This window comes from Ursus arctos, unplaced genomic scaffold (assembly GCF_023065955.2).
Source record: "Ursus arctos isolate Adak ecotype North America unplaced genomic scaffold, UrsArc2.0 scaffold_4, whole genome shotgun sequence".
Classification (NCBI taxonomy): Eukaryota; Metazoa; Chordata; class Mammalia; order Carnivora; family Ursidae; genus Ursus; species Ursus arctos.
This window is the reverse complement of record NW_026623056.1, coordinates 21,319,266-21,334,961: the sequence shown is the minus strand read 5'-3', so window position 1 is coordinate 21,334,961 and position 15,696 is coordinate 21,319,266. Positions and strand designations below refer to the sequence as shown.

The 15,696-nt window shown below is 40.9% G+C and overlaps 1 protein-coding gene across 9 annotated transcripts in view; it reads right to left on the bottom strand.

Annotated features, from left to right (window-relative positions):
- The window catches only part of TP63 (tumor protein p63), a 222,474-nt gene that overhangs the window by 72,682 nt on the left and 134,096 nt on the right, over positions 1–15,696 (bottom strand). For all 9 annotated transcript variants that reach the window (XM_044383315.3, XM_057306690.1, XM_057306691.1 and 6 more), the window contains one exon: positions 8,226–8,480. In XM_044383315.3, the coding sequence (XP_044239250.1) occupies positions 8,226–8,480 (255 nt within the window). The remainder of the gene's footprint in view (positions 1–8,225; positions 8,481–15,696) is intronic.

Sequence of the window (15,696 nt, the reverse complement as noted above, 5' to 3'; positions counted from 1 at the left end):
AATAAACTCTCCTTTAATCTCAGAGAATTGGAAGTGGTTGGGTGAAAGCTATATTATCTCAAGTCGTCTTCCAGTCGTGGTGACCGGAGTAGACATAGTAATTGCTAGTGATATAAAACTATGAGGATTTATTTTACACACAGTTGCTTTACTCATGATGTGACAGGTGATTGCTAAACGCATTTCATGAAAAAAATACTTCTGCCCTTCTCCATCAGAGGGGATGGGCACCACTGCAAGACTTGGTCATACTATGGAAATGGCTAATTATCAGGAATGAGAGTGGAAGAAGGTGCAGAACTCAGGTATGGGAATACCCTCAGAGCAACACTCCCTCAAGAAATGGCACACATCATTCTGGGCTGATTTTAAGGGATCTTTGTCAAGCTTAATGATATACTGTATTTCTTTTGAGTCATTAAAAAATTCTTATGACATTATTCTCTGTTTATACCTCAATTTTTAGGTCATTTTTGTTCTGACGCACTCTCCACATGCCGATTAAAAATAAGCCATCAGTTAGTGAGCTGAGAAAATTGATTCGAAACTCTTTAAATCTCACTGCCCTTTTCTGATTACAGTTTTGGCCAATTTTAGAGAGGTTAAGTTACAGAGCCTCATCAACTCTCTAATGATAAAAACAAAAACAAACAAATAAGATCCTTTCTTTACACAAAGATTCCAGAAATGCAGTCTATTATATTTTGTATATAATAAAATTTTTACTTAGAATGAGAAGGTGAAAGTCATTTACTGCAAGAAAAAAATTGAGAAAAATCTACAATGACAAGTGTGTTGCTCGGTTTATTGTAGAAAGGGAGTAATCTATACAAGTTTTTAAAGGGTTAGAGAATTATTATTTCTGAATGAAATATATTTACTGGTAATCTTTCCCTTAGACACTTGCTCTAGTTTCCAGTTATATTATTTAAACTACACGTAATCATCTCTTGTCACTGTTCAGTATATGACAAGGACAACATTCAGCATGCCTCTTGGTTCGTCTGGTCTGTAGTGTTTATAACTTTTTTTTTAAACAAAATTATTACTGTCATTTAAAGATCTGGAGATATTACATGCAAATCCAGGTTTCTAGCTATTACTGAAAAATTATTCTTTTAAGGTCAGATCTATTTTCCCCCAAGACAACAGGATGGGGTGCAAAGGGCACGTGATCTCATCTTGCCACCATCCCCATTCTTATCATTTGATTCCCACTGATATTTGGGTTTGCCACCTCTCAGGCAGCCCATCTCTAGTCAAAATGATTTGTTAAACCAAAAGGGCCTGATGATCCGAGTCCCATTCTTGATGAAAATGCCCACGGGGACAGATTTATATCATGATCTTCCCAATATTAATCTACCATTCTAGGAAAGCAAAGCTCCAGCGAAAAAACAAGGTACTGAGTGGCTGGTAATACAAAAACAAAAACAAAAAACTGACCACTACTAATGATAACATAGTGAAGGAGAAAAAGGAAGAAGAGGGGGAAGAAAGGGAGGGAAGGAAGGAGGAAGAGGAGGATCAGAAGAAAGAACAAGGAGAAAAAAATGAAAACCTTGTAGTGGAAAAAAGAAATGCCAGCTTTTTAGATTTGCCATTTATTTCTTTTTAATGAGTGGTAGTTCTCATAGTAGATATAATAATCAGTGTCAAAATTTTATTTTTATTTTTTTAAAGATTTTATTTTTGAGAGAGAGAGAAAGAGAATACAAGTAGGCAGAGTAGCAGGCAGAGGCAGAGGGAGAATCAGGCTCCCCAGCTGAGCAGGGAGCCTGATGCGGGGCTGGATCCCAGGACTCTTGGGATCATGCACTGAGCCGAAGGCAGACGTTTAACCGACTGAATCAGCCAGGTGCCCCCCAGATTTTAATTTTTAAATAAAAACTCTAGGGGCGCCTGGGTGGCACAGCAGTTAAGCGTCTGCCTTTGGCTCAGGGCGTGATCCCAGTGTTACGGGATCGAGCCCCACATCAGGCTCCTCCACTATGAGCCACTCCCCCTGCTGTGTTCCCTCTCTCGCTGGCTGTCTCTATCTCTGTTAAATAAATAAGCAAAATCTTTGAAAATAAATAAATAAATAAATAAATACTCTACAGTGATTCAACAAATCACTCAGAATAGTGTAAGAGGGGCATAAACATTAGGTGAAACTGGCTTATCACAAATCCATTGACCTAGAGTCAATCTAAACAAATTAGGGCAAACATGCTGATGAAGTCATTTTGCTCTGCCCTGAGGACAATACCCTTGCAGCATGTCTTGCAGTGGGAATTCATTTTTAATTCCAATTGAGGGTTAACTAAGTAGCATGAACCATTGCCAGGAATCTTCAAGTCCTTTATTTAGGAGATTCTTCCTTGAGACTTGGTGAACTCAGAACTAGCTTGGCTAACAGGTGACTGTGCTCAGCGTTATCGTTTTCTTCCTCATGAGAGGGGCACAAAGAGGCCCTCCTACATGCATCTCAGGAGATTTACAGGGTAGCTCTGTCAGGAAGTGAAAATGACCTTGTTATGGGTAACAGATGTATCACTGGCAGGAGCCAAGTCTGCGGACTTCTCTCTGTGTCCCTCAGCAATAAAATCTAACAGCCACTCAATTATGAGATCAGCTCAAGCCCCAATTAAAGCTCAGACTTTGAGGAAAAAAGTGTTTCTTTTGTGAAAAGAAGTTGATAAATCATACTCAGTTTGTACATCAAAGTTTGTCTGTACATCGTGTCCTTTGATGGGCTATTCTTAAGAGTCCCGGGATTCCAGAGGGCCACGCAATGGGCTGGCTTGCATGAGGTTTCTGCAGAGCTGGCAGCCTTGTTCTGGAAGTCTTACATTTCAGGTAACCTGATGACAGGGAGGGTGGGCCACAGGCACGCATCGCAGCTCGCCTGTGAAGCCAAGGCAAGACAGCTTGCAGGGCTGAAATGCTGGGATCAATGAAACTCTCTGGGGAACTGGCTGTTCCCCTTTCAAATGCCACCTCCCTAATCTCTCCACTTGCTCAAGTCAGATTCTTCAAAGCTCTGAACAGGACATGAGGCTGGCATGACTAGGAAAGGCGAAGGAAGAATGCTCTCTATAAATCATGGGTAAAGGCAAAAAGCACCGCATTTACGGACGGTTAACAATCAAGGTCGGAATTGAGGCATACTGCTTGGAGCTATAATTGCTTCCTTTAGCCATGAAGAGAAAACAAAGTTTCTTCATACTTATTAAGGGCCTACTATATGCTGGAGAGCACGCTGGGCACAAGGTCAGGAGGCCTGCCCTCCAAGACTTTAAATCTATGAAGGGAGAAATCACAATAGTAAAAAAATGACTGTATGGCCAACAGCCAGGTTTTTTTTTCAGACAAAGCACAACAAGAAAAAACACTAACCTGAAGGTTTTTTGCAGCGTTTGCACACAGATAATACTGCGTGTCATGGGTTATGAACACACAGCTCTCAAATTGACGAAGGTATGTGAGGCTGATAATCAAGACAGACTGACCTATATTTCCAAAGCGGCCTGGTCACTAGAGTCCAGTGAAAGGGAACACTCTGCCCCCAGAAGTGGTGTTCTCACCGCACCTCTCAATTCTCGAGCAGGTGCCATAGAAAGCTTATCTTTTCCTTAGCAACAACTCCAAAAGCATTCCAGGTCAGTACATATGAATCTTTTCAGTGGCCACAGAGTAACGCACTACATGGATATGCCACAATCCATTGAAATGGTTCCCCCCAGTACTCAGCCACCACAAGTCAATATATCAACTCTTCCATGAGTGAAATCCACTGTTAGCCTTTATTTACCATGATGACTAAAAAAAAGCCACCCCCATAAATGAAGCGGCAGATTAAAAATGAATAATCCACGCCTAATTTAACAGTTCCTTGAAGTCTGGAGAGGGCCCTTCCTTGTGCTGGCGACGTGAGCCTGTGTCTGCTTGGGCAGGTGCAGGAAAACAGCACAGCCACTCTGCAGAAGTCTGCATACAGGACAGCCTGTTAATCATTCTATATCATCATATTCATATATTTGGATAGTGGATAGTATCACAGTACCTTGGGGCTAGAGTAGGCATGCAAATAGCCCAAAAGCACTAAGGGGAAAAAAATGTAGAAACACTTCGCTTCGCATTCTTTCAAATTATTACTGTTTGTACAATTGAACCCTCACAGAACTGTAATAAACGAAGGGATTGAAATTCAGATTCAGCAAACATCTGTATGCCTATGACAAACCAGGTGCCCATGAGAGCACTCCATGGGTCATGCAGTCCTCATAATAAGGAACATATGAACATCCCCTTTTGGGCCGGTCCCATATGCTGTGAGCAAATTTCAGAATTGAAATCCGCACCTAAGTTTCTTGCCCTTTCTTTCTTTCTTTCTTTCTTTCTTTCTTTCTTTCTTTCTTTCTTTCTTTCTTTCTTAAGATTTCATTTATTTATTTGAGAGAGATAGTACGAGCAGGAGGAGCGGCAGAGGGAGAGGGAGAAACAGACTCCCTGCTGAGCAGGGACTCGAACCCAGGACCCCGAGATTATGACCTGAGCCAAAGGCAGACGGCCAACTGAGTGAGCCACCCAGGCACCCCTCTTGCCATTTCTAAAATTCCTTTGGCTCGTGATTCCTTGCTACCATAGTAGACCGGCACCTCATGATGTTAAATGGCAGGCCTCTCTGAGCAGTAGCAATTAGACTGTAGAAATAAAAAAAGAGTCTGAAACTAAGTCCTAAATTCAGTGTGGGTTTGGGTTTGAACGTGTGTGTGCATATCTGCGAGATAAGGAATATGGAAAAATGTTATCACATTTTCATTTTATTTCATTGGAAGCAATTTAAAATAAATACCATTTTTTTATGGAACTGGAAACACAATCACATTTGTTGTTTAAAAAAATAGAGAAAGCAAATATGCATATATGCTTTAAGTATATTAATTATATTTTGGCAGTAAGTCTGAGTAAAACCAGAATTAAAAGAGAAAACACGAGAGGATGATGACAAGTGATAAAATGGTACTAAAAAGATTTTTTATTAAAAAATTACCAGAAGACGATACAGTAAGTGTGGCTCCTCCTAATGACAGCTGCTTCTGCTGCTTCCAGTTTGTGGGCAGTTTTAAATGATAGTATTTTATTTTGAAAAGTTGCTTTAAAACGCACAGATGCCGAAGAAATAGGTGTTGTGTAATATGACATTTAAAAAGTCCTCCATCAGCTGGGCTTCATCTCCGTACCACACAGGGCCTGTCTGTCCCTGAACGTTGCCTTCTATCCATCGGGAGGAAAGACTGTCTAGACAGGATGGCAGAGAGACTTGAACTGGGAGTGAGGGGCCCTGGGTTCCGCTCCCTCCTTGACTGGTGATCAGCCTTGTCACCTTCACGTCTCTGTTTCCTCATTTATAAAAGTGGGGCTAACAGCCTTAGTTAGAAGGCTCAACCAAAATATACACGTGAGACGATACTTTAAAAAAAATGTGAGGTCTATGTCTAAGTGGGAGGATATATAATTTGGCTGAGAGTTAGACGCTGCTGCTTGTGTGTTTTTAGGTGAGTTCAAAAGCTACTCCGATGAGGGTTCAAGAGAGGACTTCATAAAACTCTAAACGCCATATGATACACCGGTAGGAGATAACAGACATCTAATTCAATCACGTTGTTCTATAAAATCTATAGGGCAGACGGCAGACAGCTGAAGAGAAACCCAAGAAAGGCAAAACAGCTTAAGGAGGCCATTTTTTAAATGGCAGGCAAAATACCTAATGAGAACCTAAGTCCTTCTAAAAATGTCTTACTTTAAGATTTTATTTTTATTTGTCAGAGAGAGAGAGACAGAAAGTGTGCGCGCACAAGCAGGGAGAAAGGTAGGCAGAGGGAGAAGCAGGCTCCCCGCTGAGCAAGGAGCCCGATGTGGGACTCGATCCCAGGATCCTGGGATCATGACCCGAGCCGAAGGCAGACGCTTAACCAATTGAGCCGCCCACGTGTCCCAGGAACTTCTATGCTGATTATTAATATGACCTCACCCTAAGAAAAGAAAGTAGGTTTCACCACACTTGTCCTTATCCTCATCAGAGGTACTGACTGAACGCAAGAAAGACGAAGTGACTTGACTAAAAAGTCACAAAGATGATCACGTCTAGAATTGAGGTTTTCTGGCTGCAGCAGCGGCTCTTCCCATAATAGCAGTGCCTAGCCCTTCATTCAGAATACTGATCTCACTGTTGTCGCACGTAAGGAAATGTAAGTATACTCCATAAGATGTTTTCTTTCCTCTTTAACCTACCACTTAGGTACAGCTCCCCAGCCTTTTTTCTGTGACACAATTTACTTCTCTGAAAAAGGGGCTCTGATGGTTCAGAATCATGTTCAATCTGGAAAAAAACCTTAAGAACCTTCAGATTTCTGTATGAGGAGGTGATGAGGGAGGGAGGCGAGGGGAGACCGATTTAACGTTTCACATGCAGCAAGCTCCATCACTAGGGATCTTAAACCATGTTAGAAGGGAAGTGCTCCATCATTTACTGGCCTCAGTATGCCCATCAGCCCTTCAGATGTGCTTATTCCCAACACGGTGAAGATTGGCCTGGGTATGCAAACAAGAAACTATTAGCCCGCAAGATCAGGGACTGTGCACACTTAATCGGTGACCCCTATTCTAAAAGCACATCAGGCTCCATTTATAAAATGGCTATTCTAGTATATCTTCAGCAAAGTATTACTTAGATTGATCAACCAATATTTACTTAAGGCCTATGGACTCTAAGTTTACTCACCTTTAGTATCCATCTTCAGGATTATTAATACAAAAGACACTCAAGACTGTGACACAATTGATAAATAACACATGGGAGAAAGGTCAAATTTTAGGCTCCTACTTAGGCTCTATGTTTGAAATATGAACCATGACAGAACTGCTTCTCAAACCATGAAAGAAAAGCACCAAAATAAAATTTTAGACCACTTTTGAACATCCTGATGTGGAATGGTAGAAAAAAAAAATAACAGTCAGTGGGGAGGGCAGAATCAGAAACAGGTTCCCTACACAAAAGCCTCTGTCCCTTAACCTCCACATTCTTACCTTTCCTCATTAGGAAAATGGGAATCATAAAACTTGTCCTACCTAGCTCACAAAGAAGTGAAGACAAAATCGGGGAACCATGCGAAACTACACTGGGATGTAGTGTTGTGAATGTAGATTGTTTAATAAACGGTGTACAGCTGGATTAAAGCTACAGTGAACTAGACGCTATAACATAAAAAGTAAAACACTTTCCAAAGAAACCTATTTGCCAAAGAGGGGGAACAAAGAGCCCTGTTAAAACAATTCTAAAGCTACTTCTCAATAAGATGATAATATTAACATGCAAATATTAAGTTGTTTGAAAAACATGCATGCCACTTTGGTGTTGGGCATTCTTTGATCAAGTAATTAAAACCAGTCTTGTAAGTCTCCTCCCTCATATGTGAAGTTTATTTATAATACATTACAAAACAAACTTTGATATAGAATAAACATTCTTACACCTTTTTAATTTTTGAAAATTTTCCATGTTTTCTTGGAAAAGTTATATATGCAAAGTTCTTTTTCTTCAACATTTTTAATCAGAATCTCTTTGGACTAATTGAGCATTCTGATGTACAGTTTTAGAGGCTTCTTTGAGGACAAAAATTCTAAAGGTATTAAATAAGTACGATTTGTGCTATAGAACCTACATGTATTAATGAATTTAGTCGTTCCATAATAAATGAGATTTTAATTTCTTATTACTCCATGTTTGCGATTTTATTTTTTAATCACATATTAATGACATTTACTTCTTCAAAATAATGAGGCGATAACTATCCTACATTCTTGGAAATGCAAACATATATCCTATGCCTAGGATGCTTTTTGTTGGCATAATGCTTTGTAGTTTTCCAAAAGCGTTCACAGGAAGAAGCCTCCCTCCCCCACAACAGTGTGGAGCAGGTGAGAACAGATCTGCTGAAATTGCCAGAACATTGGACTTTGGTTCCAGGACTTTTCCCACTCAATGGCACTTTTTCTCTCTCTAGTTCAGTGTTAAATATCCAAAAACAAAATGTCCTTAGAGGACAGTGAGAAACCATCCACCATTCAAAATGGATCTGTGAACTCTGACAGAGGAGAAGCCTGTGGGAGGGGCAATGAAGACCACCCTCGGATGCAGGGGTCAGGTTGAAGGGCACAGAGGGGCCAGGGGCTCTTACCGTCCAGGTGGCCGACTTGGCGGTGCTGGACTGCTGGAAGGACACGTCGAAGCTGTGCGGGCCCGGGTAGTCGGTGTTGGAGGGGATGGCGGGGGACGGAGAGAGGGCGTCGAAGGTGGAGCTGGGCTGCGCGTAGGGCGACGGGGCCGTGACGCTGTTCTGCGCGTGGTCTGTGTTGTAGGGGCTGGTGGATGAGGAGCCGTTCTGAATCTGCTGGTCCATGCTGTTCAGGAGCCCCAGGTTCGTGTACTGTGGCTGCAGGACACCCAGAAACCCCAGTGTTAGCTATGTCAGTGGGAGATCACTGCTACCCAAAGGCATCATTTGGTGCACGCATTCTACAGAAATCGACCTTGGGTCTATGAAACTTCACATTCCAGGTAAAAGGACCAATTTGTGATACACAGAAACACCAAGGGAAGTCTGAGGCCTGCACGTGCTTTGTAATGACCGGCGTGGATCCCATAGCTTCGTGAGCAGCCTTTGGAGACTGGGGTTTCCTGAAGAGCAACTGAAAATTGAATATACACAATGATATTGTGGTAGTGTCATCTGGGGACAGAGAGCGGCTGCGTATGCGGTGAGCACGGCATAGGGTATAGACTTGGGATCACTACACTGTACACCTGAAACTAATGTAGCATTGTGGGTCAACTAATTAAAAAAAAAAAAAGTAGAATATGTGCTTATTAACAAACTGGGGAAAATCTCCAGGGCTCAGCAGTTGTATAGAAGGTCTTTAAAATAAATGAATATCTCCTGCTATTTCTTTTCTTTCCCCCCTCCTGCCATAGTATTCAGAATGAGAAAGACCACTGGATAGATATATTCTAAAGGGGATTTAAGCATGAAATTGTTGTAGATGGAGCAAAATCAGATGTCCTCCAAATTTCCTTGTAGTCTTATTATCTAAATTCTGTCCCAGGGTACCAAGAATGCCCCCTGCTCCATCCCCAAGGATTCAGTTCTTCAAGACTGGAGAAGCATGGGTAGCAAGGTCAGGGAGAACCACCTGGATATTTTTAAAGGTAACATGCTAGTATATCAACCCAACACAGCCTAATTTTTTATCTATTCTTTCATTTTCTTTGTAGCAGTTTCTTCTTTGCCAGAGTAGAACATGTGTAACAGGAACACCATCTAGGTATGATTAACAGTCTATATTTGATAGAATTCAGAAGTACATTAGCTCATGAAACTCCGCTACCAGATGCTCTTAGGTCTTCTGTGCAAACGGGCACAGAGTAGGCTCTCGATATGATGTGTGTGGTAAAATGAACTGACCTGTCATTTAATCTGCAAAAAAAAATGTATTACTATCAGCGAGCAGGAGTGATTTGCTCAAGCATCAGCTAATAAGCAAAGAGTGGGAATTCTGAAACCAAATCTTCTGACTCTGAGTCCAGGGCCCTGCCCAGCACCATCACACCTGTCAGCCCGATGAGATAATTCAAGTCCTTCCTAAACTGGAGTCGAACTGGACACATTTCCAGAAGGGGCCACCACTGTATGGTACAGTTTTTCCTGTGTGAAAACTTCCGACACATGTTGATCTCATTGTTTCTTCAAGGTAGCGAGGGGGAAAAATAAAGCCAAAGCAAGGAGACAAAAGCAGTCTCGTTGGTACATATTCGATAAAGGAAATGAGGAGTCTGGCGCTTCAGTTGAAGGATAACTCTGAGAGTCCCCCACCAAGTAAAACTACGGAGAAAAACAAACTCACAAAGAAATAGAAGCTGGACGAAAATTGTAATGAAACTAAATTATTTAACTAAACTTTAGGTATTTCACATGGGGAGCAGAAAGGACGAACTCTGCCATTCCATTCAGTCCAGAGAGCATCTGTCTAAATGTTAAAGTCTGCATGTCCATTCCAGTACATTTATACATTCACATTCCACGGCCGGATGCCACGTCCCCATTTGCTCTTCAAATAACTATTAATCTCTTTACACTTCTCCCCATGCTGACAAGAGCAGCTGTTTGTCTTGCCTTCTCTCCCCTCTGACTTCTCCAGCTCCTATTCCTCTCGTCTCCTCCAGCTTCAGCTTCCCCTCTTGACAGGTGAGGCAAAACTGCGGGTGAGGCAACTAGGGGGAGAAGAGAATAAAATCTGAGGCCCCACCAAGCGTCCACACCCCCGCCCCCGGCTGAATTCAAGTCCTCAGGTATGCAAGCCTGCAGCAGCGGCCTAGGAATGGGATTGAAAAGATATTATTTGTGTTCAAGTTAAGGGTCAGCATGCAAAGCACTCCTGAACGTCCTGTAGGAATCAGATAATGCTCCCAGAGGCACGTGCTTCCCTACAGCAGTACAATTAGGGAAGCAGCCGGCCCTGACAAAAAGGACAAAGAAACCGGCCGAGCGCTTTCTCACAGGCAGTAAAATGCCTGTGGAGCCACCCCTTTCCTCCTCCTTCCAGCTACACAGAATGGAACTTCGGCTAATTGTGGGCTTGGATGAGAACAAAGAAACGTAGCCCTTTGAATTTTTTTTTTTTCAATATATGTAAAGAGAAAAGTTTTGGGACCAGCTTTAAAAGCCAGTGAGCAAACACTCAGTGCTTCTCGAAGGACTTAAGAGAAATGGAGAATGCATTTACCTCAGAGGCACAAAAGAGACCCCTGGCATAGCAAGAAGACTGAGCGTATTGGGTGGTACTAAAGAAGCAGAGACAGTATTCCCAGTCATTAACAGCACTGTAGCTGCTGATGGCTAAGCTTTTAAATGCCAGCATTTTTAATTCTCTACAGTTCAGGGGAAATATTTTACTTAATAACAACAGAGTGTGCTTCTAATGTTAATGCCTCAACTTCTGCATCAGAAAGCTGGAATTCTCAGCTATAGACAAAGAGCTGCTTACTAGCCAAGACAAAAACGGGAAAATGCATTTCAATTCAAACTTTTCTTAAATTTTACTTTAAGGAACCCTAAGTCAAGTAGTGTACTCAATCGTCTTTTAAAAAATTTAAAAGCCTAAAACCAACATTACTAACTTTTAGTTTGCCTAGAACATAACAGCGAACCCACCAAGGTAAGAAGTGCATGACTGGAAATCTACTTGGACACTTTGCAGAGCTTTATTAAAAATCAGGGTCATAAACGTGCCGTAGGAAACAGTACTTTTCAAGTTAATTTAAAAAGCATTCTATTAACAACAGCAGTTTCTTATTTGACAAGAGAATGGACATGTTGACAGAGTAGGACTGGAGGCCTAGGGCAGATCAGAGTAGCCAAGAAGAACACGTGTTATGTAGGCAGGACCAGCAAAATCATTGGTGCGACCCATTGCAAAATGAAAACGCAGGGCCTCTTGGTCATAGATTATTGGTTCAAAATGGTGATAGCGCGGCATTAAACAGAACACAGGACGCCTTTGCTACTACACACTTTTGTATGTATGGATGAAGCTAGCTTCATACAAGGTTAATGAGAATAATAGTCATCCCTCATTTCCCATTAAAATGAACATGGTGGGGTGAAGGGAGCACTGTCTATGCCCCTTCCTTACTATAATTCCATAAACACAGGGGGGACAAACTTGTGCTAGGCTGGGGTGCTAATGTAATGCCTATCTACAATGACCAGTAGAAGAGCCTCAGAAGTTAGAACCTGACACTTGCATGCCAGTCAAAAAACTGCCCTCAGAAGAAATCTATGGAGTCTCCTAGGTCCCATGTATTTATGTAACAAAAACTCTGAGAATATTTGAAATGAAACAAAAAAGTAGATTGTCCCTTTCTAACACCAAGGTATCTTGATCTTGAAATAAACTTATCATACTCTATAGATAATGAATGGCTGAATGAATGAATGAATGAATGAATGAAAATGTTATATATCTACCCTATTATGTCTGAAAGAGGAGACAGCCATCTTTCCACAAAACCTGAAAGGCAAAATGAATACAATTTGCCTGATAAAGTAAAACAATTGACTCCTTCTGATTTCAAACAGATGCTTCATTTCCTATAAAATAATTTTGAAATAGAAAACTCACCACTTGGACCCTAGGTTTTTTACCAGCATCTAAACTGGAATATATTCAGGCTTATCACAGACTAGCCAATCTGACCACAGAAAGGATGAAACATACCTTGGTCCCTGAGACTTACACTCCAGGTAATCACAGAATCCTTGGGGATGTTCTGAAACATGGAGCTGTCATGAGAAGTGTAGGGATACTCAGGGGCTGAATCTCAAACTGCTTGCTTTCACCATTAGGAAAGAGTAAGTGTAGGTAAGAACTATTCCCAAATGTAGAAAAGAGTATTTTTCTGTTTTTCTCCTCTCTTGCGCCCTTTGCATTCTCATAGCCATCTACGGGCTCTGATTTATTTCTTCACTGAGCTTCAGTTTGGATGATTAGAATTAAAATATGGAAGACGGGATTTTTCCTGAGTGGGCACTGCTTTAGGAGTATCATGTAAATGCAATCCCTTTAGTTTCATCTGTTTTTCCTTCCTGGATTACACTGGTAAGTGATGTTAAAATCTGAATATAATGAGAACCTAAATTTTCTTCTCATCTGCTCAGAAATAATGTGTCAGTATGTATCACTGTAAACAAAACTCAGTATTGAGCACCCGGGTTTATGCTTAAAGTTGAAAATGTGATTACTTTCCTATAAAGGAATGTAACATCAAGAAAGGATCCCCATCAAGGCATTTGACCGGTGCAATGGAAAGGAAGTCTTAGACGTAATTTGTGTTTCTGCAAATCTTTCTCTGGCAATTTATCTGTGTAAGAGAGATTGTGTTAAGTTCTACTTACCAGATATTACTATTTGTAATAGCTAATTTATGGCAACATGGCAACAATAACCAACAGTCTCTGGCGAGAGGTTAATTAAAAAAAAAAAAAAAATGAGAGCCAAAGCAGGGATAAGAGAGGTTCCTGTTGGGATATAGAATAGAAACTTATTTAAATCCATTTAAATGTCCCCTTGTCACAGGAAACAATCACTTGCCCAAATTTTCTTTGGAAGAAATTATACTTATAATCTTTGATTCACTATGAGACAGGCTGGGGAATTAAATATTCTTTGGCACTTACATTCCTCAGTGGATCCTAGGATTGCAAAAGCACTCTGAACTTACACTGGGGGACATGGGGTCTAAGCTCCAGCCCTGCCACTAACATATTGAAAACCCCTGTGTAAGGTGCATGCACCTCTTGGACCTTCGTTTCCTATAAGGAGATTGATTCTGATGATCAAACATAAAAGATGCGTCCATTTTAACATTCTGGTGGGTGACCACACTCACCCGCAAAGCTATTTTAAAGTGCCATGAGGTTACTTTCAAAAAATGAGATAACCTGCTTTTTACTTAAACAGATGGGCCAGGCCAAACCTGGAAACCGAAAATGTTTCAGGCAGTGTGCGCACACGCTTTCCTCAGCTGAGAGAACCTTTCACCTCAGGCTTCGTGGAGGAGCCTTCTCGAACATTCTAAAGCCCCTCCTGGGGAAAGAAAACAGTTTTCCTCATGACCCTGGCTTGACAAAGCATTCATTCGAATATGCTCTAGCAGACAGTACTACATTTTCATCCCCAAATATCAGCAGGATAGTGACTTTTCAACAAGCACTGCCTTAGGGAGAAATACTTGGCATGTTTTAGTTTTCTATCACCTGCCTCACCTGAAGGAATGATGGCTTGTTTTATGCTAGAATTGAACACAACTGAGTTGAAGTGCTCCAGTCGTGGGCCGAGAAGATATTTGTGTTATAATGTCAAGTTTAAGTACCATCTTTCAACCGTAAGAATTTATTTAGCATCACGTTTTTCTCCAGACCAGATTTTGTTCCTTGTCCAATATTACCCTTCTTTCATCTTCCAAATGATCCCCCAAAGTGAACGTTTGGAGGTAAAATACACTCCTACCTTACCATAAATAACATGTAAGAATAAAGCACCTAAGCACTCAGGACTTCTGACAGCAGGCGGAGAGTTGACTAGAAGGTTTTACGTTCCGACACAAAGTGCTGAGATTCCTTTGAGGTCTGAGATTCCGTAACTCAGGAAAGAGCTCCCGAAAAGCCCCAACCAATGCCAGACAACCGCAGGTGAGACAAATAAATACAAAGTGGGCTGATCAGGTGGACAGCAATGTCCACAAATACGAGACAAGAGCATCTGAAAATCGAGGAAGTGAAATGTGTTGAAAACTCAACCCAAATAGACCCACTTTACACTGTACAGCTCAATGATGAAAAAATAACCTTTACGTTCTGATTACAGTCAGTGTTCCCTTTCAGTAAGGACAAATGAACGAAATCAAAATCCTGAGCGTCTGCGTTCTGTAAGAAACTTTTGTCACCATCACATACCAAGGAAGCACTGGGCTGAGCAGAAAGCAGAAAGGTGTAATTTTAATATTCAATAATTCTAGAGGCAGATATGAAGGAAAAATAGTTTCAATTTCTTCAGAGTTGGAACAAAAATACGTTTGAGGACATTTTCAGCGTGCAACAACCGCCATTTCGATAGCTTTATTTAGCAGAAATAGTAATGGGAAGAGAAGATAGTACACGGTAATGAAAATTTTCAGTGAAAATTTGGCCACCTGTACGGAAAGCATACCATGGTGACCTTAGAGGCTCAACAATAATATCTCGTTGGTTTTTAAAGTGAGTTTTAAATACTTAAAATAATATATATCTGTCAGACCGTATAATATATATAGAATATATCTGTCTTATATTATATATGTAATAGGTCTGTTCAGGCCATGTCAGAAATTATGGCTTAAATCAACGGGGCGATTGAAGGTGATTAATATTGACTTACAGGAGAGAACTTTGTTTACCATGACATGAAACTGAAGACATAGCAATTTCAATAGTGGCCATCAGGATTAAAAAAAAAAAAAAAAATCAGAAACATACATAGCATCTATATCCAATCCTCTGTACAAAAGAATATTAGCTGTTACTATTACTACCACTATTACTGCTACCACGAATAGTCTTTCTGAGTCCTTAACTGTGTGTTTTATAGTCTTCGAGTTCTATTTATTCATTTAATCCTCATGAGCTAGGTGGCATTACTATCCTATGTTTTACACATATTTTATAGATGAGGAAACTGAAGCTCCACAAGATTAAGTAACTTGCTCAAGGTAGTAAGTGACAGAGCCCCAGTGAGAAACCAGTCAGTCTAGCTTGAGAACCCGCGTTCTTACTATCTTTCATTCCGACTGCATGTAAATCTGAGTCACTCAAATTTCTGCCTGGAATTTTTAGCTAAAAATGACATATATCTTAAAAAAAAAAGTTTTCCATATTAAAGACAGGGTATAGAACTAACCATTCTTAGAACAGGTGTAATTGCAAAGAGTGAAAAACCCAGCTTCTTGGAGCTGCCACCAGAAACTCAGCGCAGATGAGATCCTGTCCTTCTCAAGCTTGAAGACCTTCAGCAGGTCCCTATTGTCTTAGAATAAAGTCCCCAAATCTTTAAAGTGGT